The sequence below is a fragment of the Cyclospora cayetanensis genome, unplaced genomic scaffold (assembly GCF_002999335.1).
Source record: "Cyclospora cayetanensis isolate NF1_C8 unplaced genomic scaffold, CcayRef3 CcayRef3_contig_101, whole genome shotgun sequence".
Classification (NCBI taxonomy): domain Eukaryota; phylum Apicomplexa; class Conoidasida; order Eucoccidiorida; family Eimeriidae; genus Cyclospora; species Cyclospora cayetanensis.
Window position 1 is genome coordinate 85,001 of NW_020312039.1, and position 15,180 is coordinate 100,180.

Here is a 15,180-nt window from a genome sequence, read left to right on the forward strand (position 1 = left end):
AGACGTCTGCGAGCGCAGTGCAGCATCCACGCAGTCTTCGCTAACTACAACCCCGATTCGTGCCTTCTTTTAGGATTTGGGAGTTTAAAATTGAGTGGAATTTTTTCAGGCTCTACTGCAACGTCTGCGGCGCGAGAAGACGGAAGGGCAGTCGCAGCATGCTGCGCTTCAGGAGAGGCTCAGACAGGTCCTCAGGAGGGCCTTCAGACAGTCTTAAGCGTCTTGGCTTTTGTTTTTCATGAGTTGATTTGCAGCATGTGTGTAGTTTCCGCTTGGGGATTAGGGGTTGGGGTGAAGGGTGCTCGTGGTGTCTGTGCAGAGCGAGCACGACGTACTACTGCAGCGAGCGGCGCTGGACTCGACTCACGCATCCACCATATCGACTCTGCAGCAGCGGCTGCAGCAGCAACAACAAAAACAGAAGCTTGTGGCTGAGCTTAACCAGCACGCGCAGGTCTGCTGCTGTAGAGAAGGGTCGTAATTGCAGTGGGTGTTCTTCTGTGGTTCTGCTGCCATTCCTCGTGCTGCTTCGACGGCTGTTCTTGCGGTTGCTGTTGTTGTTGCTCGGTGGCGATCCCGTACCGCGAGTGCATGCGAACGCAGAGTAGTACAAGGGGGGGATTTTTGTCCGCAGGAGACTTGGGTAGCTCAGAAGATGCGAGGGCTCGAGGGTGGCTTTAACGTAGGAGGACGCAAAGGCCCCTCTGCTAGTGCGGGTGCTAGTGCTGCTGGTGGTTACTGGGGTATGACGGAAACGTCGCAACGGCGTGATCTTAAAGGGGTCCCTTCAGGGGGAGGTGGCGGTTTCTTTGTGTCCTCGGCGCATTCTTTCCCTGCTAATGATATGGTAGGTTGTCGGTGCTGCTGCTTCACGGGCAAGCACTATCGCCAGTTCGCTGAGCAGCAACAGCAAGGTTGTGGACGAACTGTCTTGCTTCTGGGTCCATACATGTGCATAGCCGTTCCTGGTTTCTTGCGCACTGTTTGGTGCTTTCGCTCTTGTTCCATTTACCAGCGCTGCTGTCGCTTTACTGACTGCGATGTTCAAAGCTGGAAGGTGCTGCTGCTGTTGCTGCAGGACGCGACGACCGCCCTCCCCCCTTCAAGTTGGAGGACCTTCAAGCCACCCATTGCATCCGAGCACTCGTTGTCTCGCAGCGGTGCAGCGGGGACGGCAGCCACAGCTCTAGGCATTACTGATTATCCTGTTGTTGCCTCTACTACGGAGGACAGTAGAGACCTCAGGAGGCATCTGGAGGGGCTGTCCGTTGATAGCGTCAAAAGCGATACAGCCTTTGTAGGCGTTGCTGCTGCTATGGCTGTTTGCTGTTGGCAGCTTTTTCGGAGTCCGCAACCCCAGGCCGCTGACAGTCTTGCGTCTTATACGTTTATTGGTGCTGAGTGCGCGTGTTCAACATTGGTACTGCTGGTGCTGCCGCAGGGAGATTATTCTCAGCTGGGAACTCGGCAGACTGATACCCATAAAAACGCCTTTGGCGAGCATCACATTTGTACGTGTGGGGTCTAGGGTTTCCCTGTATCACGCCTATGTTGCGATGTATCGCAAGCACAACAGTGAGCGCTGGTTGTTCTTGCTGTTGTCGCAGCTGCAGATGCTCGGAACCGGCGGTCTGCATCCAGAGACAGGCAGAAAAATGGGGAGATTACTCTTCTGCGGGAGGAGAAATCGAAAGGCCGGAAGCCTTCAGAGAAACCTGTAAGCCTCCGTACTGCTGGTGCTGGTGATGCTTAGCCTCTGTGGTGGAGGGTGGCTGGGGCATTCTCTCCAGGCTGCAACAGCGCGCAACTCCGGCAGCAGCTAAAAGTACGGTGCTGGTGTTGCAGCTCCTAAGCCTCCTTATTTCTTGCTGGATGTTATGGTCGTACAGCCTAATCGGGGAGGAGCCCTCTCACGACGCCGCGGGTCTGCTGGAATTGAGGACAGGGGCCCCCTCTCCGGAATAGAAACACCTTCCTTCGGTGCTCGTTCATAACTGCATAGGCGCAGCGATAGCAGCACCATTTGCTCCTCCCTTCACAGAGTACAGAAACACTGCACGCTAGCCAAAATTTTAAACAGTGCTGGTGACGGACGTAAATAGAGCTGTAGCAACGGCAGAACCTACCGCAGGTAGTTCAGAGCCCAGAGGCAGGCAGGTTGAGTACCCGTCTACGAAGCTTTTTCGGTTTGCGGCAAGAAGATAACACTTAATAGTGCTGACATTTCCCGCCTTCCTCCCCGCTAGTAGTCGGATATACCTCGGCTTAAAGGCTAAATCTAGCAGCGTGTCGGTGTTTGGACACCGAGAACATGCTGCCCTAGGTGAGTATGCATGCTACAGGGGATCATAGCTGTGCTCATCGAGGTAGCTCAATACTCGCGCGTGAGCGGTTATTGCCTGACGAGAGTCAAAGGCAATCCCCGCTTGCTGTGAGACAAGCCGGGCAGTTCCGGGATATCCAAGCGATCCAAATTTCTTATCGAATAGAACGGAGCTAGCCTTGGGGAGGACTTATGACGCCTAGAGAACTAACTGTGGCTACCCTTGGCTGCCTGGGATATGCATGTAAAAGGGCCATCTTGAGGATATCCAGGGAAGCCAACAGCATAGCCCTTAGACCCCGTATTTTGCGAGCATCCTACGCAGGGAGCTCGAATGCCCTAACGCTGGACAGGACTGCAGCAGGAGGTGGCAGTTGTTGTAGCAAGGGTGTACGTCTGCGCGTTATGCCCAACACCTTGAGGCATCGTTGGCGTACTGCAGAGGAAAGTGCCGATGTCTAAGAACCTCTCCGTGCATCTGCGGCTGTTCATGCAGCTAATATTTACTTTTTAATACTAGTATCTATGGAGTATTCCCTCTTTTTTCACATCCAATATGCGTAGCCCCCATGGAGGTGCTCGCCATCAAAGGGTCCGCCTAAGCACATACACTGCGATGGATACAGCCACTGCATTTGTGGTTTTTTAAGTTTCGAGCTAAGTGCCTTGCGTTCTCAGGCGTGCATTTGCCTGAATAGTGGGGTCACCCATGCAATGGTCTCGAAAACGGGTCTTTGCATGCATTGTAGCAGCAGCTGCAGCATCGGCGGCTGCGCAAGAGGTTCCATCCATTTGGCAGTCTCTACACCTAGAAGCACATGCAGCGTTTGTAATTTGTAGTTTTACTTCAAGACCAACACAAGGAGGACCTTCCGCCCTTTTGCTTGCTGCCGCAGTTGGGGCCCCCGTACGGATGATTGGGGGATTCTTCTGAGGTTTACATCGCCGCAGTAGCAACAGCTGCTGCTGTTGCAGAGGGAAGTGTCAGCTGTATGGACACCGGGTCCTGCCGCCACTGCCGCGCTCCGTGCAGCATCCCCCAGCTTGCGCTGCACAGACCCCCTACTCCATCCGTAGTGGTAAAGGCAGCAGAGTCGACAGCAATAGCAGCTACCCTCGCCCCCTAATTTTCAGCAGCCGCTGAACCGGCAGCAACTCTTCAATCAGCAGTAGTGTATACCAGGCGGAAGCTTCCATATCAGCGAAGGGAAGGACACAATGGTGAGGCCCATGAACTGCGCTCCGTAGCCACAGAAGTGCAGCCGGAAAAAAAGTGTTTTTCATGATATACGATATCTTTATTAACGTCTCTGCACCATTTGTTATCTCTGCATATTCCCCCTTTGGTATGCATTGGGTGACATACGCGCTGCCGCCGCCTCCTTCCTCTTCTCTCTCTCTCTCTGTCTCTCTCTCTCTTTCAATGGATTTCCTGACGCGCGTCCTTCTCCCTGCCACGTGGTACCTGTGGGTTGATGGATTTGGCGTCTCCTTTTGTCAGACGCTTAGAACGAGAGACGGATATACAACGGACGGTGTGCAGGCAGAGGGCTGGGTATTATAGTGTGTAGATACGCAAGATCTTCAGGGGAGGGGCGTGATGGTATATGACATTACTTACGGTGCAGTGCGAACCGCCTGCACTTGGATACAACCGTATGTACAGACACTGGAAGGGAAATGCCTACTTAGCTCGGTTTTTTTCCCTCATCTGTGTGCGCACTCGTCGAGGCAAGGGTCCCCGTGTCCTCTTGCTGACGATTTATTGCGGCATTTTTACACGAGAGGGCTACACTCCTCTTGTCCCCATGCATAGGCGCCTGAGGCTATGCGGCTATTTTTTGCCTTGAGACGTCAAACTTCCCGGGATCCAAGGTGTCTCTTGGTACCTCTATTCCTATTAGTCTCTGTTATCTCCGCTGCATGGTTCGCCTGCTCTGCTGCGGCCTTGTTTTCGTTTCGCAGTTCTACTTTGGCTTCTTTCAGAGGTTGACGGAGCGGAATTGCGAGATCATGGTGGAACTGAAGAATGACTTGCAGCTCACGGGAACTTTGCATTCTGTCGATCAGTTTTTGAATATCAAGCTAAACCAAGTTTCCGTTTCGGATCCGGACAGATGCCCTCACCTCGTAAGCCTGCCAAGTGGTGGCGAGCTTGAAATATATATTGTCATAAAAATACACGCCTACCCGCCAGCCGTGTACGTGTAAGGGTTCGAATACTGCGCTCTAAACAAGGGTGTGTAGTGCCTTTAGCTCCGAGCCGGTCTGTATTTCCTCTTGTACTGTGTATTGTGCTGCGCTTGCCCTAGTGCTGCTCTGGTCACCTGTGTACTGCTGCGTTTGCTGGTGTTGCTGCGACTGCATGTTTTTAGCTGTCCGTAAGGAGTTGCTTTATTCGTGGCTCGGCTGTTCGTTACGTCCATCTGCAACCTGCAGACGTCGACCTTGCAGCCCTGCGGGATCTCTGCAGGGAGGAAAATAGAGCAGCGCAGGAATCCAAACAGAAGGGCGCTTAAATAATGAACTGTTCTTAGCTTGGTGCTGCTCACCTTTTGCCAAATGTTGCCCTCTGGGTAGTGGGGCACCAGGCGGCGTGCCTGAGCAGCTGGGCAACATATTTTCTGCAACTGCAGGGAATAGCCCATACACCTGGTTCAAAGTGAGGATCTTTTGGTAGTTGATGAAGAACGATTATAGCCCTGCAATAGATGGCCAGTGCTAGATGGTATTTGCTGGTAGGACTAGCGCCAGATAGGCGTGGCGAAGTGGGTATTCAATGCATAGCTGCCCATGGATTGCAGAGCTTCTGCTTACTCAGTCCTTCAGACCACTGCTTGTGCTTCACCGATTACGGGCAGAGCCGATGTCGGCTCCCATTAGGTAGTGAGGTAAAAAGCAAAGAGAAATGTACCGGCGGTTGGTGCTGACATGCCTCCGCGCATTGCGGGTGTGAGGCAGCTTGCTGTCATTGTTACAAAATACACTTTGTCCGCGGAACTGTGCTTATTACTGTGCGCCTTCGGTGGTCACGTCTGCTGTTTAGATCGAGACGCGAAGAACTAGCTCTAGTTGAATCGACCGTTTTGCGGCCCTCAACGCTTCAAAGGGAATCTAAAGCCCCCAAACCTTTCTCTCGTCATGAAAGCAAGAAGCCACGGCTGATTACAGGGGTGATTTAGCTTGTCAAGGTAGTGTGCAAAACACTCCGAGTCCGGGAATTAAACCTGGGTCTTCCGCGTGACAGGCGGAAATACTAGCCACTATACTAACTCGGACGACATCATGCCTTTTTTTTCCTGTCGTTGACGCTCTCTTACTAGGTATACAGGTTGTTTACAGAATCTTGCAAAATTGTGCAATGTATCATCGCATGTGCCTATTTAAGGCCATTTCACCTGTGTTAAGAAGCCAGGTCCTACGGAAAGGGCATGCCAAAGATGACACCTTGGAGCTTTTAATTCTTTGTAGCAACTTCAGCACAGTCGCTGGTATGAAGTTTATGAATACCGCGAAATATGCAATGATCTGGAGTGGATCGAGCGTCGTTCGCCTATGCAGTTGCACACAACAGTGTGTATCTCGCACCAGGGGGGCAGGGACCGGTGAGACAGCAAAAGTATCGAAATATAACTTCCCCCGATGCTCCTATTGGAAGTGATATTGATGTGGCATCGTGGTAAAACCTAGGCCATGAATTGGTCTGAAGATACGCGGGTGCGGAGTGCACGAAGTTCACCGAGCATCTCCTGGCCATTATGCAGCCTGCTCTCTACAGGGCGACAAGGTTGAAAAGGCAAAACAAAGGAAAACCGAATATAAATAAAAATTGTTGCTATCCCCGGACCACGGCAATCAGTTGCTTTCAAAGATGCAAAAGCTCCGAGTCCGGGAATTGAACCCGGGTCTTCCGCGTGACAGGCGGAAATACTAGCCACTATACTAACTCGGACAGCTGAACAATGCAGTTAAACGGGCTCAGCCGAAATTCTAGATGCAGGCCGCTTAAATTCACCTGATCTTGATAGCAGTATAGGCAGTTAGAATGAAGGAATGTGTGTGGCTTCATGGGTGCGACTATTATGTCCGCCTTTAAGCAGGAAGCCATGATCATCGAGCAGGGCTTCCCTGGAAACGTTCCATAGATCAAGTGTGGCAATAAACATTAGCATAAACTCTGTTGACCTTTGCTATTCGCCTGTGGAACATAAAATGGTTTGTCTGACTTCTCGTCACCCAGCACTGAAAGACTGTTAAACTGTCGTACAACACGCAGGGCAAGGCGGCATAGGGCCCCGAGCCGAGCCCACTTGGTTCAAAGGACAGGGAACTATGCAGCAAACTGCGGAGCCCGGCAGTTTCCTGCACATAAAATATGGATTCCAACCCTATGGCACTTTCTCTGAGGATGCCCTCTATTCTCTCTACCGCACAGATGCACACATCACTAAAACGTAAGAAGAAATACGACTTCCGAGTTCAACAACTTGACCCCTGCCTTTCTGCGAGTCAGGCTCTCAGGCAGAGATACCATTTGTAACACCAACGTGGACCGCCGCATGGTCGGCTTTGTTAATTGAATGAGTGCTGCTCGGCAAGTTCCTTTTGCAGACGCACTTAAGCCTAAGGATACCATGCGGGTAGCTATCTGCACTAATGCTTCCACACCCTCAAGATCCTGTCTTTGGAGCCTGAAGCCGCGTGTGTGCCGGTGGGAGACCAGTCTACTGCATATACCTCATCTGCGTGCCCCGGCAAGTCATGCTTGAGCTTGCGAGAGGCGACGTCCCATACTTTCAGCGTGCTGTCCCCACTTCCTGAAAGCGCACTCAAAGCCACTCCACCCCGATTCTTATAAGCGCCATAATTTTGTCCGTTGCAACCAACCGCATGCACCCACCTCCCCATGCATGTCTGCATAGCATGCAACTCCTTCACCTTTTGGACTAGCTACGACGTAGCGCGCTGCTGACCTGAGAGGAGGAGGCGGCTATCCGCAGCCCAGGCCAGTTGGTAGACAGGCCCCACGTGACCTCTCAGAGTTGCGAGATACTGCCCGGTCGCTCCTTTCCACAGCCTGAACAAGCTCCAAAAGTTAGTTAGTTTTTATTCATACACGACATTTGGCAAAAGGGAAGGCGGTACCTACTGGCTCCTCCTAGGACTCTCGTTCCGCGCAGTCTCAAAAACGAAAGTACATGCCGCAGTCCATGAGTTCAAACGCACAACCACCTCTCGTACCGTATAGATTTGTCGAAGGATCCAGAGGCAATGGTCAGCCCATCAGGTGAGAAGCAAACCTGTGAACGTACATATGCAAAAATGCCAAAACGCAGAGATACCACTACTTGCCCATGGAGAGCCAAACCAAAACTCGAAACACCAAAGCTTTTAAGTTTCGTGCTTTACTCTTTTACGGCTGGCATGACACCCCGATCCTACGTCCCTACGCCTAAAACCTGAATCCTTACACAGTTGATTAGCTTTTGGTGGCCCGTCATTCGTCCAACCTCTTCGAATAAGCCGTTTCCCTTAATGCGACGAAGAATAAGCGTAGAGTCGTCGGAGCCCGAGAGCAGCGCCTCGTGACCACACTGAGTAGAAGTGCACATGCTAGGGGTTCTGAGCTTTGAGGGCTAGCATATCTGGGGTGACTTGCATTCTATGTGATCGTGCATGCTGTAGATATGCGCTGCCATAGTCAATGCAGACCGAGAAGTAAATAGAGGCACAGACACTGCAACACAGGGCCGCCGGCTTTTTGCTTTCGTCCACGTTTCTGTTGCAAGAAAGCAGAGGCTCATCAGACACACGCGATCCCAGTAGAGGGAAGCATAAGCCAAAACAACCAAGAGACACCATCCCGAGCTCACCTCCTTGAGGAACTGATCGAATTGACGTTGAGCCGCTTCTTTCATCTCTGAGTCAAAAAGCACAAAGCTGCGCCATGTACCATCTGAGGTAGAGGTTCGGAGTCACTTAGAAGGAAAATGCACAGTGAAAGAGGTTGTAAGTCTTTCCAGGAAATCCTGTGAGGCTCCTCTTTCTACGGAGGAAGCATGTTGGGGGCCAGCTCTTTGGTCATCCTTGCCTTCCCTTGATGCGTTATGAACCCTCTATGCATCAAAAAAACAAGCACGGAATTAGAAGTTTCTTGAAGCTTCTTCTAGTGTCAGTGGTGCAATTCTTACCAGCGAAAGAGGTGAAGGGCCGCTCAGTGCGACCACGAGGGTCAAAGGGACCCCTGCGCAGCACTGAGTCGGAGTTCAAAGCCAGCGTATTTACCCAATGTGCATGCCCTGCAGCACCACAGCAGCCGGCGTGGCACGAGGACGAGTAGCAGAAGGACCCTCTAAAGCTGTCCGCGCGTGCCGTGGTGTTTAGCAAAGGTTCTCACAGCACCGGGCATAACAGCGTCAGCAACAACAGGTGCAGTAGCAGTACCTTTTAGTTCTTTAACAAGAGTCCCTTTGTGCGGGTTCCAGACCTTCACTGTGGTGTCACGAGAGCCACTAATCAAGTAACCTGGAACGGTAAGGCGGCAGACAAGAAACTCGGACGAAGGGGCCCTCCACAAAGCTTGGGGTCAAGGCTCCGCGTTTTATGTCTAGCGCTAGCTCAAGCAGCGATTCGGGTGTTGGAGGCTTGGTTTCATGCGTGCCGGGACACATAAATAATAGCCTGCGTTCTGAGGAAGGGCCCAGCCTCGAACTGCGGGTAACCTTTCAGGGTTTCAGAAAACAACAACAGTACCTTCTGCGCCCCCCGACCACTTGATTTGCGTAACAGGCTGCGTGTGCAGCGCGAGAACACGCAGTGCTTGTTGCTGACCTACGCGCCAAAGACGCACAGTTCCATCCTAAGGAAAGCACACCCGAGCGCAACTGGAAACCCTGGTCGACGCAATTCCAAGTCTCGACTCCGCGGTGAATGATAAATCTGCCCGCATGAAGACACCAACTGGCGAAAACACACCAGACCAGTGCCCCTTTGATCAACTCACTTTGCTTCCGCTGGCGAGGAGCAGACTGGGAAGGGTAAAGCCCAAGCGTGTCTTCCACAGAGAAGAAGTGCGGGGCCTCGGGGGGCCCTTGGCTGCTGCTGACAACTGCTTCCCCTTTGCCTTGCAGTTTTTGTTACTGCTGCTGTTACTGCGTGTTGCCTCGCAGTCGTCCTTTCCGCCGCTCTGAGAGGCCTCCTGCTTAGCCGCTGGGACTGCTGTTGTGTCGGCTGTCGGAGAGTCCGCTACTGCTTCTGCCGCTACGTCCTCAGAAGACACCAGGTGCAGAGGCTGCCAGGCGAGAGAAACAACTGGCTGGGTATGCCCCTTGAGGGGAGGCCCCACAAGAGCCCCCGCGTCGGCATCCCATATGCACACCGTGCCGTCCTGCAAAGCGCCACACACCCTAACCGCTTACATCCAAAGCCCAGCAGAATTGCAGAGAACTGTGCCCTCTGCAAGGCCTGACAGCACGCGGCAGAAGGGGAGGCCACACGGATTGCTCAGCCATCGAAGCTCCGCGGCTCACCATTCCAGAAGAGGCGAAAAGCTGCCCATGAGAAGCCCACGACACACAGAGAACCCAGTTGCTGTGGCCTCTTAGTGTTTGCAAAGGAGTCTCCGTGTTCAAGTCCCACAGTCGGACCTGATAGCAACGCATGCACCCCAACACGCGAAAGGTCAAACTCCAGCTCCTAGACGCGAGTACACGCCTCGCGTGTGCCCTCTGTAAGGCCTACCAGCACGCATGCCAAGGTGGAGAGAGAGGAGACTTCGACACGGCCAAGCAACCAATGAACTAGCAAATCGCCACTGCAAGGCAGACGGCAGATGTGTCTCCCGAGCTCTCCTCTGCCCATCCAGTAAAAAGACAACCCCCCTAGTCTCTACCTGCGCGTCCTGCTGGCAAGATCTGATGAGGCCGCAGCGGGAAGCCGAAATAAGCGCACTGCCAATCAAAAAATAGCCCCCCGTTCCTACCCATTCCTCCCACGTAAGCTGTACACGTTGGAGCCTGAGCTCTCAGCGAGCCTGGAAAAGCCTTACTGAGGTGTCGCCTCCGCCTGTTGCTAAGCGCTTTCCCTCCGGGCTGAAAGCAGCGGCCAAAATCGCCTCCTCATGCCCTGAGTTCACTCAAACTGTATTCACTCTCCTCCCTGATAGGGCGCATGCATGCAAGTTCCCGGCACTTTTAGAAGCGCGGTATCTGCCGTCTTACCGCCGAAGTTTCCAGCCATAGCAAACGCGGGCAGAAGCATGCTAAAGCTGTTTCTTCGGAGAACTCGTGAAGGGCAGGGAGCTTTGGTGAAGCCGTCAGACGCAACAGAGCCCAGTCCTGGCTTGCGCGATAGGTGGCATAGGGCCCTTTGCGAATTGGGGAAGAAGGAAGCTCAGCGTGTCAGCAAAAGGAGGGGTTCGTAGAGTCACCTGGGAGGGCAGAAGAGCATCGCGTCAGAGGGCTGACTCGGAAGGCGGCTAGGGGAGAGAAGGAGACCCGCAAGACTTCCTCCGCTCCCTTAGCATCGCTTGCGGCGAATGCAGCGCCGAGTGTTTCCGTAATCTCCGTGCTGGCGCTGCTGGCGTTGCTGCCACTGCTGCTGCTGCTGCTGCCAAGGGAGAGGGAAAAGCGGCGCCCCTCAAGAGCAGCGAGTTCCTCCTCTTGCCCCTTCGCTGCATCCGTCAGCACCTGCAGGAGCAGCTGCTCTAGTTGAGCCTTTGAGATCCTGCAGGAAACACAGGCAGACGACGCCTTTCGAAATGGGGGGAGATGCTCTGAGTTACAATCCGGGGGTGTCGGCTTACGCTTCGCGCGCAAACGTGCATTCATGATGACAATAAAGTTTGGGGTCTGGCTTGCAGAGATGAGGCCTTACGCTTTCGGAACAGAAAATTGACATCCCACTGGTTCTTCCTTCTGGTTGAAAAACTGAATGACCAGCTGAGATGATGCCCCATCTTCGGGTGTATCCGTGGCTTTGCGCTTCCGCGAGGCTTCTTCAGGGACCCCCATCCTGATGCTCTGACTGCTCTGACTGCTCCTACTGGCGTTGATGCTCTCTCTCTATGAGAGTCTGGGCTGCTCTACTGCATGAGCGCATGGCGCAACACCACAGGCCCTGCAGCGATTGTGCTTCCGTGATGCCCTCTGTAGCTACTGCCGCGGTTCATGATGTTTCTGCGGCTAGCCTTGTCTGTTAAGCACTTTGAAAAAGCGATTGCTTGCAGATTGTAACAGACATCGGCTCGCTCAGAGCTTCATGGGTGCCTGCGAATGGTCCAGGGGCCCCCTGGCTCCCGCCACTGGACCAGGGGCCCCCTGCCCCACACCGATGTTTCTTGGGGGCCCCCTGTTCCTTTGCGTCTCTAGGCCCCCTAATTTCGCTGTGCTTTTATAGCTGGGGCACATTTAGTGGAGCTCGGCACGCAAAGTAGCGAAAGGGGCCCAATTTTCTCATGAAGGACGAGAAGGCACTCCCGAGCATAGGGCCCCTAGTGGGAAGGGGGGCAAAAAGGGAGGCGTTTTGGAGGCATCTAGCACATACACCAGCAGTATCCATTGCCATTGAACGCTAAAAGATATCGGGGTTAAGGCTTTACCACGTCCCGCGTCTAAAGACAGCGGTCAACTGCGGCTGTACCCGGAGCATCGAGCGTGCCAGGAGCGGAACCTACTAGTTCAACAGAAGAAGAGCATACAGTGCAGCACCACCCATTGTTCCCAAAGCACCACTCCGAGAGCACCTGAATATGGGGAACCCCGTATTTCACGAAGCTTGCGAGGATATCTTCGGCATGCGGGTGCCTCCTGTCTCTCTCTGTTTCTGTTTGGTACTGCCCGCCCATGCTGCAACATCTGCCATCCAGCTGCTTAACCAGGAGGCTCCTCTTGCATCGCCTGTGCCGCAGGCTGCCTTCTGGCCTCCTGCGCACCAGGCTGGACTCCAAGACAGCCTGCCGCTTCCCTCGAAGCAAGCCAGAGGGCAGATGCAGCAGCAGCAGGTACTACAGCTAGCCATCGGCATCTATGAGCCAGAATGGCGACGCCGTCTCTCCTTCCAACACCTGAAGCGGTGCAAGGCCCTCAAGCAGACGCAGCAGGCCCTTGTGCTCTTGGGTTATTCCCCCGTAAGGTCGCTCGCCAAAGGCCTCTTCCCCCAACTGAATGAACGTCGCAGCTCTCCCTAGTGCCTCATCAATTCACATTCGTTCCCCGATGCTCCTTCCACCGATTTAGAGGACCTTAAGGAGGAAGGTTGAGGTCCTACCTGCCATGATTCGAAGACTTTTGCAGCCTCTCTAGCGGCTTTCGGTTAGCGTCCCTCTCTCTCTCGCTCTCTGTGTGCATGTATGTATATATATATATAACGTGCGTATGCATGTCTGCACATGTATGTATAAGTGGGTGCATGCATATGTATGCGTATATCTAGGTATAAACGTACGTATATATGTGTATGAATACATATATGTACATATGTGTATGTATGCATGTGCCGTCCTTGTTTGCTTCTTGCGGCTGCAGCACCTCTCCGAAAAAGTTCTCAATTTCCTCCTGACGGTCTGTCCAGTGGAAACAATAGGGGCAAATGAAGATGGAGAAAATATTTTGGCGAGCGCGACGGTTGCAGCCCGAGCAGCAGCAGACAAAGCAGCGGCACGGGGGGAGTCTATCGTTACGGCGGTCCATACTTCCGCAGCAACAACTGGTAACTTCGATACAGACCCTGCAGCAGCAGCAGCAGCAGCAGCAGACCAAGCAGCAGCCACGGAGACAGCAGCTGCAAGAGAGAGTCTCTGTAAGTTACAGGCATCAGGAGTCCGTAATGCTTTGTGGGCTTCCCCCTTGTGGGGTGAGTTGCTGCTGGTGTTGCTGGCGGTGCCTGCCGTCGCTCCACAATCGCAGTACCAGCAGCAGCCGTGGAGTGCTGTCTGGCCTTGTTTTTTTAATCGGAAGCGACCATCAGCGATGCCTGCAGCATTACCATCCTTAGGGGAGTCACTGTTGGAGAGGGCGGACCCCAGTGCTTCAGAGCGGAATACAGCGGTTGCTCCTCTGGAGCTAACGCAGAAGCAGAAAGAAGCGCATGCAGCCCTGCTGCAGCTTGCTGCAGATCGTGAGGCAGTCTTCAGTGTCTCCGTCGCTGGTGCCTTTGTCATTCGCGGCGGCGCCGCCTTGTGCTTATTTTCTACCCTTGAAGGATGATCCATAGGTCACTTACTCCGCCGCAGTAGCCTTTCGTACTACCTCAATGTCTTCTGCCCTTCTCGGGGCTTATTTTCCTCTTGTTGGAGCTGCTGGCTCCCCCGCTGCCTTCCTATGTGCGCAGGAAGCTGCTGCCTGATCGTCTTCCACAGCTGCGGAGCAGAACTCACAAACCGACTAGGCCGCAGCGACGACAGCAGCAGCAGCACCAGCAGCAGCGGCAGCATTAGCAAAGGCATATGCAAGAAAATCAGAACCAAAGATACCTCTGCCTGCAGTGACAGCATCTGCAGAGATCCTTTAAGCGGTTCTACAGCCACGACCGATGCAGGGGGATTAGCAAAGGCCCCTGTAGAAGTGGCGCCATGTGGCTGCCCTATCATCGGCTGCGGCTACGGGCCACATTGCTTCGACTTTTTGTGCAGCAGCACGAACTCCTGTACTACCAGCCCAAGCAGCAGATCTAGTGCGTGCGGGAAGGAGCCTGACCATCCGTTGCAGCACCCCGTGCTGCTCGCCATAGACTCCGTTGCGAAGAAGCTGCTGACCGAGCAAGAACGAGAACATCAGCTTCAGGGGCAGCAGCAGCAGCAGCAGTGCGCAGTTATATCTGAAGGGAACTATTACTGTCAAGCGACCTGCGTGTACATGCGAACGGAGCCGTGTATCATGTGCAGTATGGGCTTGTTGCAGTCGCGAGTTGAGGGCGTCTTTTTTATGAAGCCGCAAAATTCGCTGGGAGGCATTAGTGTTGCGGCGCTACACCGAGATAGACGGCTGAATCATCCGTTTAGGGCTTTTCAACTTTTGCAGCAGTCGTAGAGACTCTTCGCCTCTTCGAAGCCGCAGCAGCAGTGTGTCGAAAGAGAAGACCAACGAAGTTGTTCCTCAAGCAGCAGTTGCAACTTCCGAAAGCACAGTGCCTCCAAGAAGGTGTCTTTGCGGTTTCGCGTTTGTTGACTACGGCCGTCGGTCCTTGCTGTGCGGTTAGCCGCCGTACGGCAAGTGCTGAGCAGCTGGCCGATATGCAAACTTTTGTTCTGTGGGCTGTCTAGCAGCAATATTAGCCTTTCAGGCACAGGAGTACAAAGCAGCATGGCCCTATATGCGCTGCCGAGGCCCTACTCTTGCCTCCATTCGTTAGATCTTATAGGTGTATGTGGCGCTCTGGGTAGCGGCTGGCCATTGGGGGGAACGGGGGGAGCTGCTGGAAGGATAGACGTGAGTACTCTGCACCACTGCAAAGCGCTAAATCCTCGCTTGCCAAGTACGTACTCGGCTACCTCCGGCAGTCTAGGACGCAGCCATTAAGCTGGCACTGAATCGCTTCTTGAAGCATGTGCACTGGGCGGTTGAGCAAATGCGTGTCCAAGCTAGCAAGCTAGCTAGATTGCTGCTGGCTCGCACACTGCTGGTTCGTCTACACGCTTCCACGGTTCGACACCAGGCCGCAGCTCTTCAGAAGGCCTTAGGTGACCACGACCCTCTGCAACCGTCAGCCGTCGCAGCTCGTCTAGCAAGCTCTCATACCTACAGACACCCAGGCGAAAAGTTGCAGAAGGACACAACGCGACTGCTGGAGAGCTAAAAATCTATTTAGAGCGGCTCTCGAAAAAGTTCCGGCAGCCACTGCAGTCCTAAAACAGCAACAGC

At 53.6% G+C, this 15,180-nt stretch overlaps 3 protein-coding genes and 2 non-coding genes across 5 annotated transcripts in view; 2 read left to right on the forward strand and 3 right to left on the reverse strand.

The window, feature by feature from the left end:
- The window catches only part of LOC34622335 (intersectin-1), a 6,349-nt gene extending 4,821 nt beyond the window's left edge, over nucleotides 1-1,528 (forward strand). Inside the window, 4 exon segments of the mRNA XM_026338070.1 lie at nucleotides 110-187; nucleotides 320-454; nucleotides 635-847; nucleotides 1,079-1,528. Coding sequence (XP_026193855.1) covers nucleotides 110-187; nucleotides 320-454; nucleotides 635-847; nucleotides 1,079-1,528 — 876 coding nt within the window.
- A 4,001-nt stretch (nucleotides 1,529-5,529) lies between these two features.
- Nucleotides 5,530-5,601, reverse strand: Trnad-guc. Its single transcript has one exon. It is a non-coding gene; the product is annotated as a tRNA-Asp (tRNA).
- Nucleotides 5,602-6,203: 602 nt separating this feature from the next.
- Nucleotides 6,204-6,275, reverse strand: Trnad-guc. The gene has a single exon. It is a non-coding gene; the product is annotated as a tRNA-Asp (tRNA).
- Nucleotides 6,276-6,976: 701 nt separating this feature from the next.
- LOC34622333 (notchless protein homolog 1) lies at nucleotides 6,977-11,334 on the reverse strand. Its single transcript, XM_026338080.1, has 13 exons — nucleotides 11,198-11,334; nucleotides 10,752-11,047; nucleotides 10,371-10,447; nucleotides 9,853-9,969; nucleotides 9,327-9,710; nucleotides 9,077-9,182; nucleotides 8,768-8,848; nucleotides 8,515-8,622; nucleotides 8,197-8,243; nucleotides 7,795-7,917; nucleotides 7,565-7,623; nucleotides 7,297-7,400; nucleotides 6,977-7,140 (listed from the first exon to the last, which is right to left on the reverse strand). Exons 1-13 carry the CDS (start codon nucleotides 11,332-11,334, stop codon nucleotides 6,977-6,979), a joined length of 1,803 nt encoding a protein of 600 aa, XP_026193865.1.
- Nucleotides 11,335-12,116: 782 nt separating this feature from the next.
- LOC34622332 lies at nucleotides 12,117-14,349 on the forward strand. Its single transcript, XM_026338088.1, has 4 exons — nucleotides 12,117-12,257; nucleotides 12,294-12,492; nucleotides 12,893-13,438; nucleotides 13,652-14,349. The coding sequence occupies exons 1-4, from the start codon at nucleotides 12,117-12,119 to the stop codon at nucleotides 14,347-14,349; spliced, it is 1,584 nt and encodes a 527-aa protein (XP_026193873.1).
- The last annotated feature ends 831 nt before the right edge of the window (nucleotides 14,350-15,180 follow it).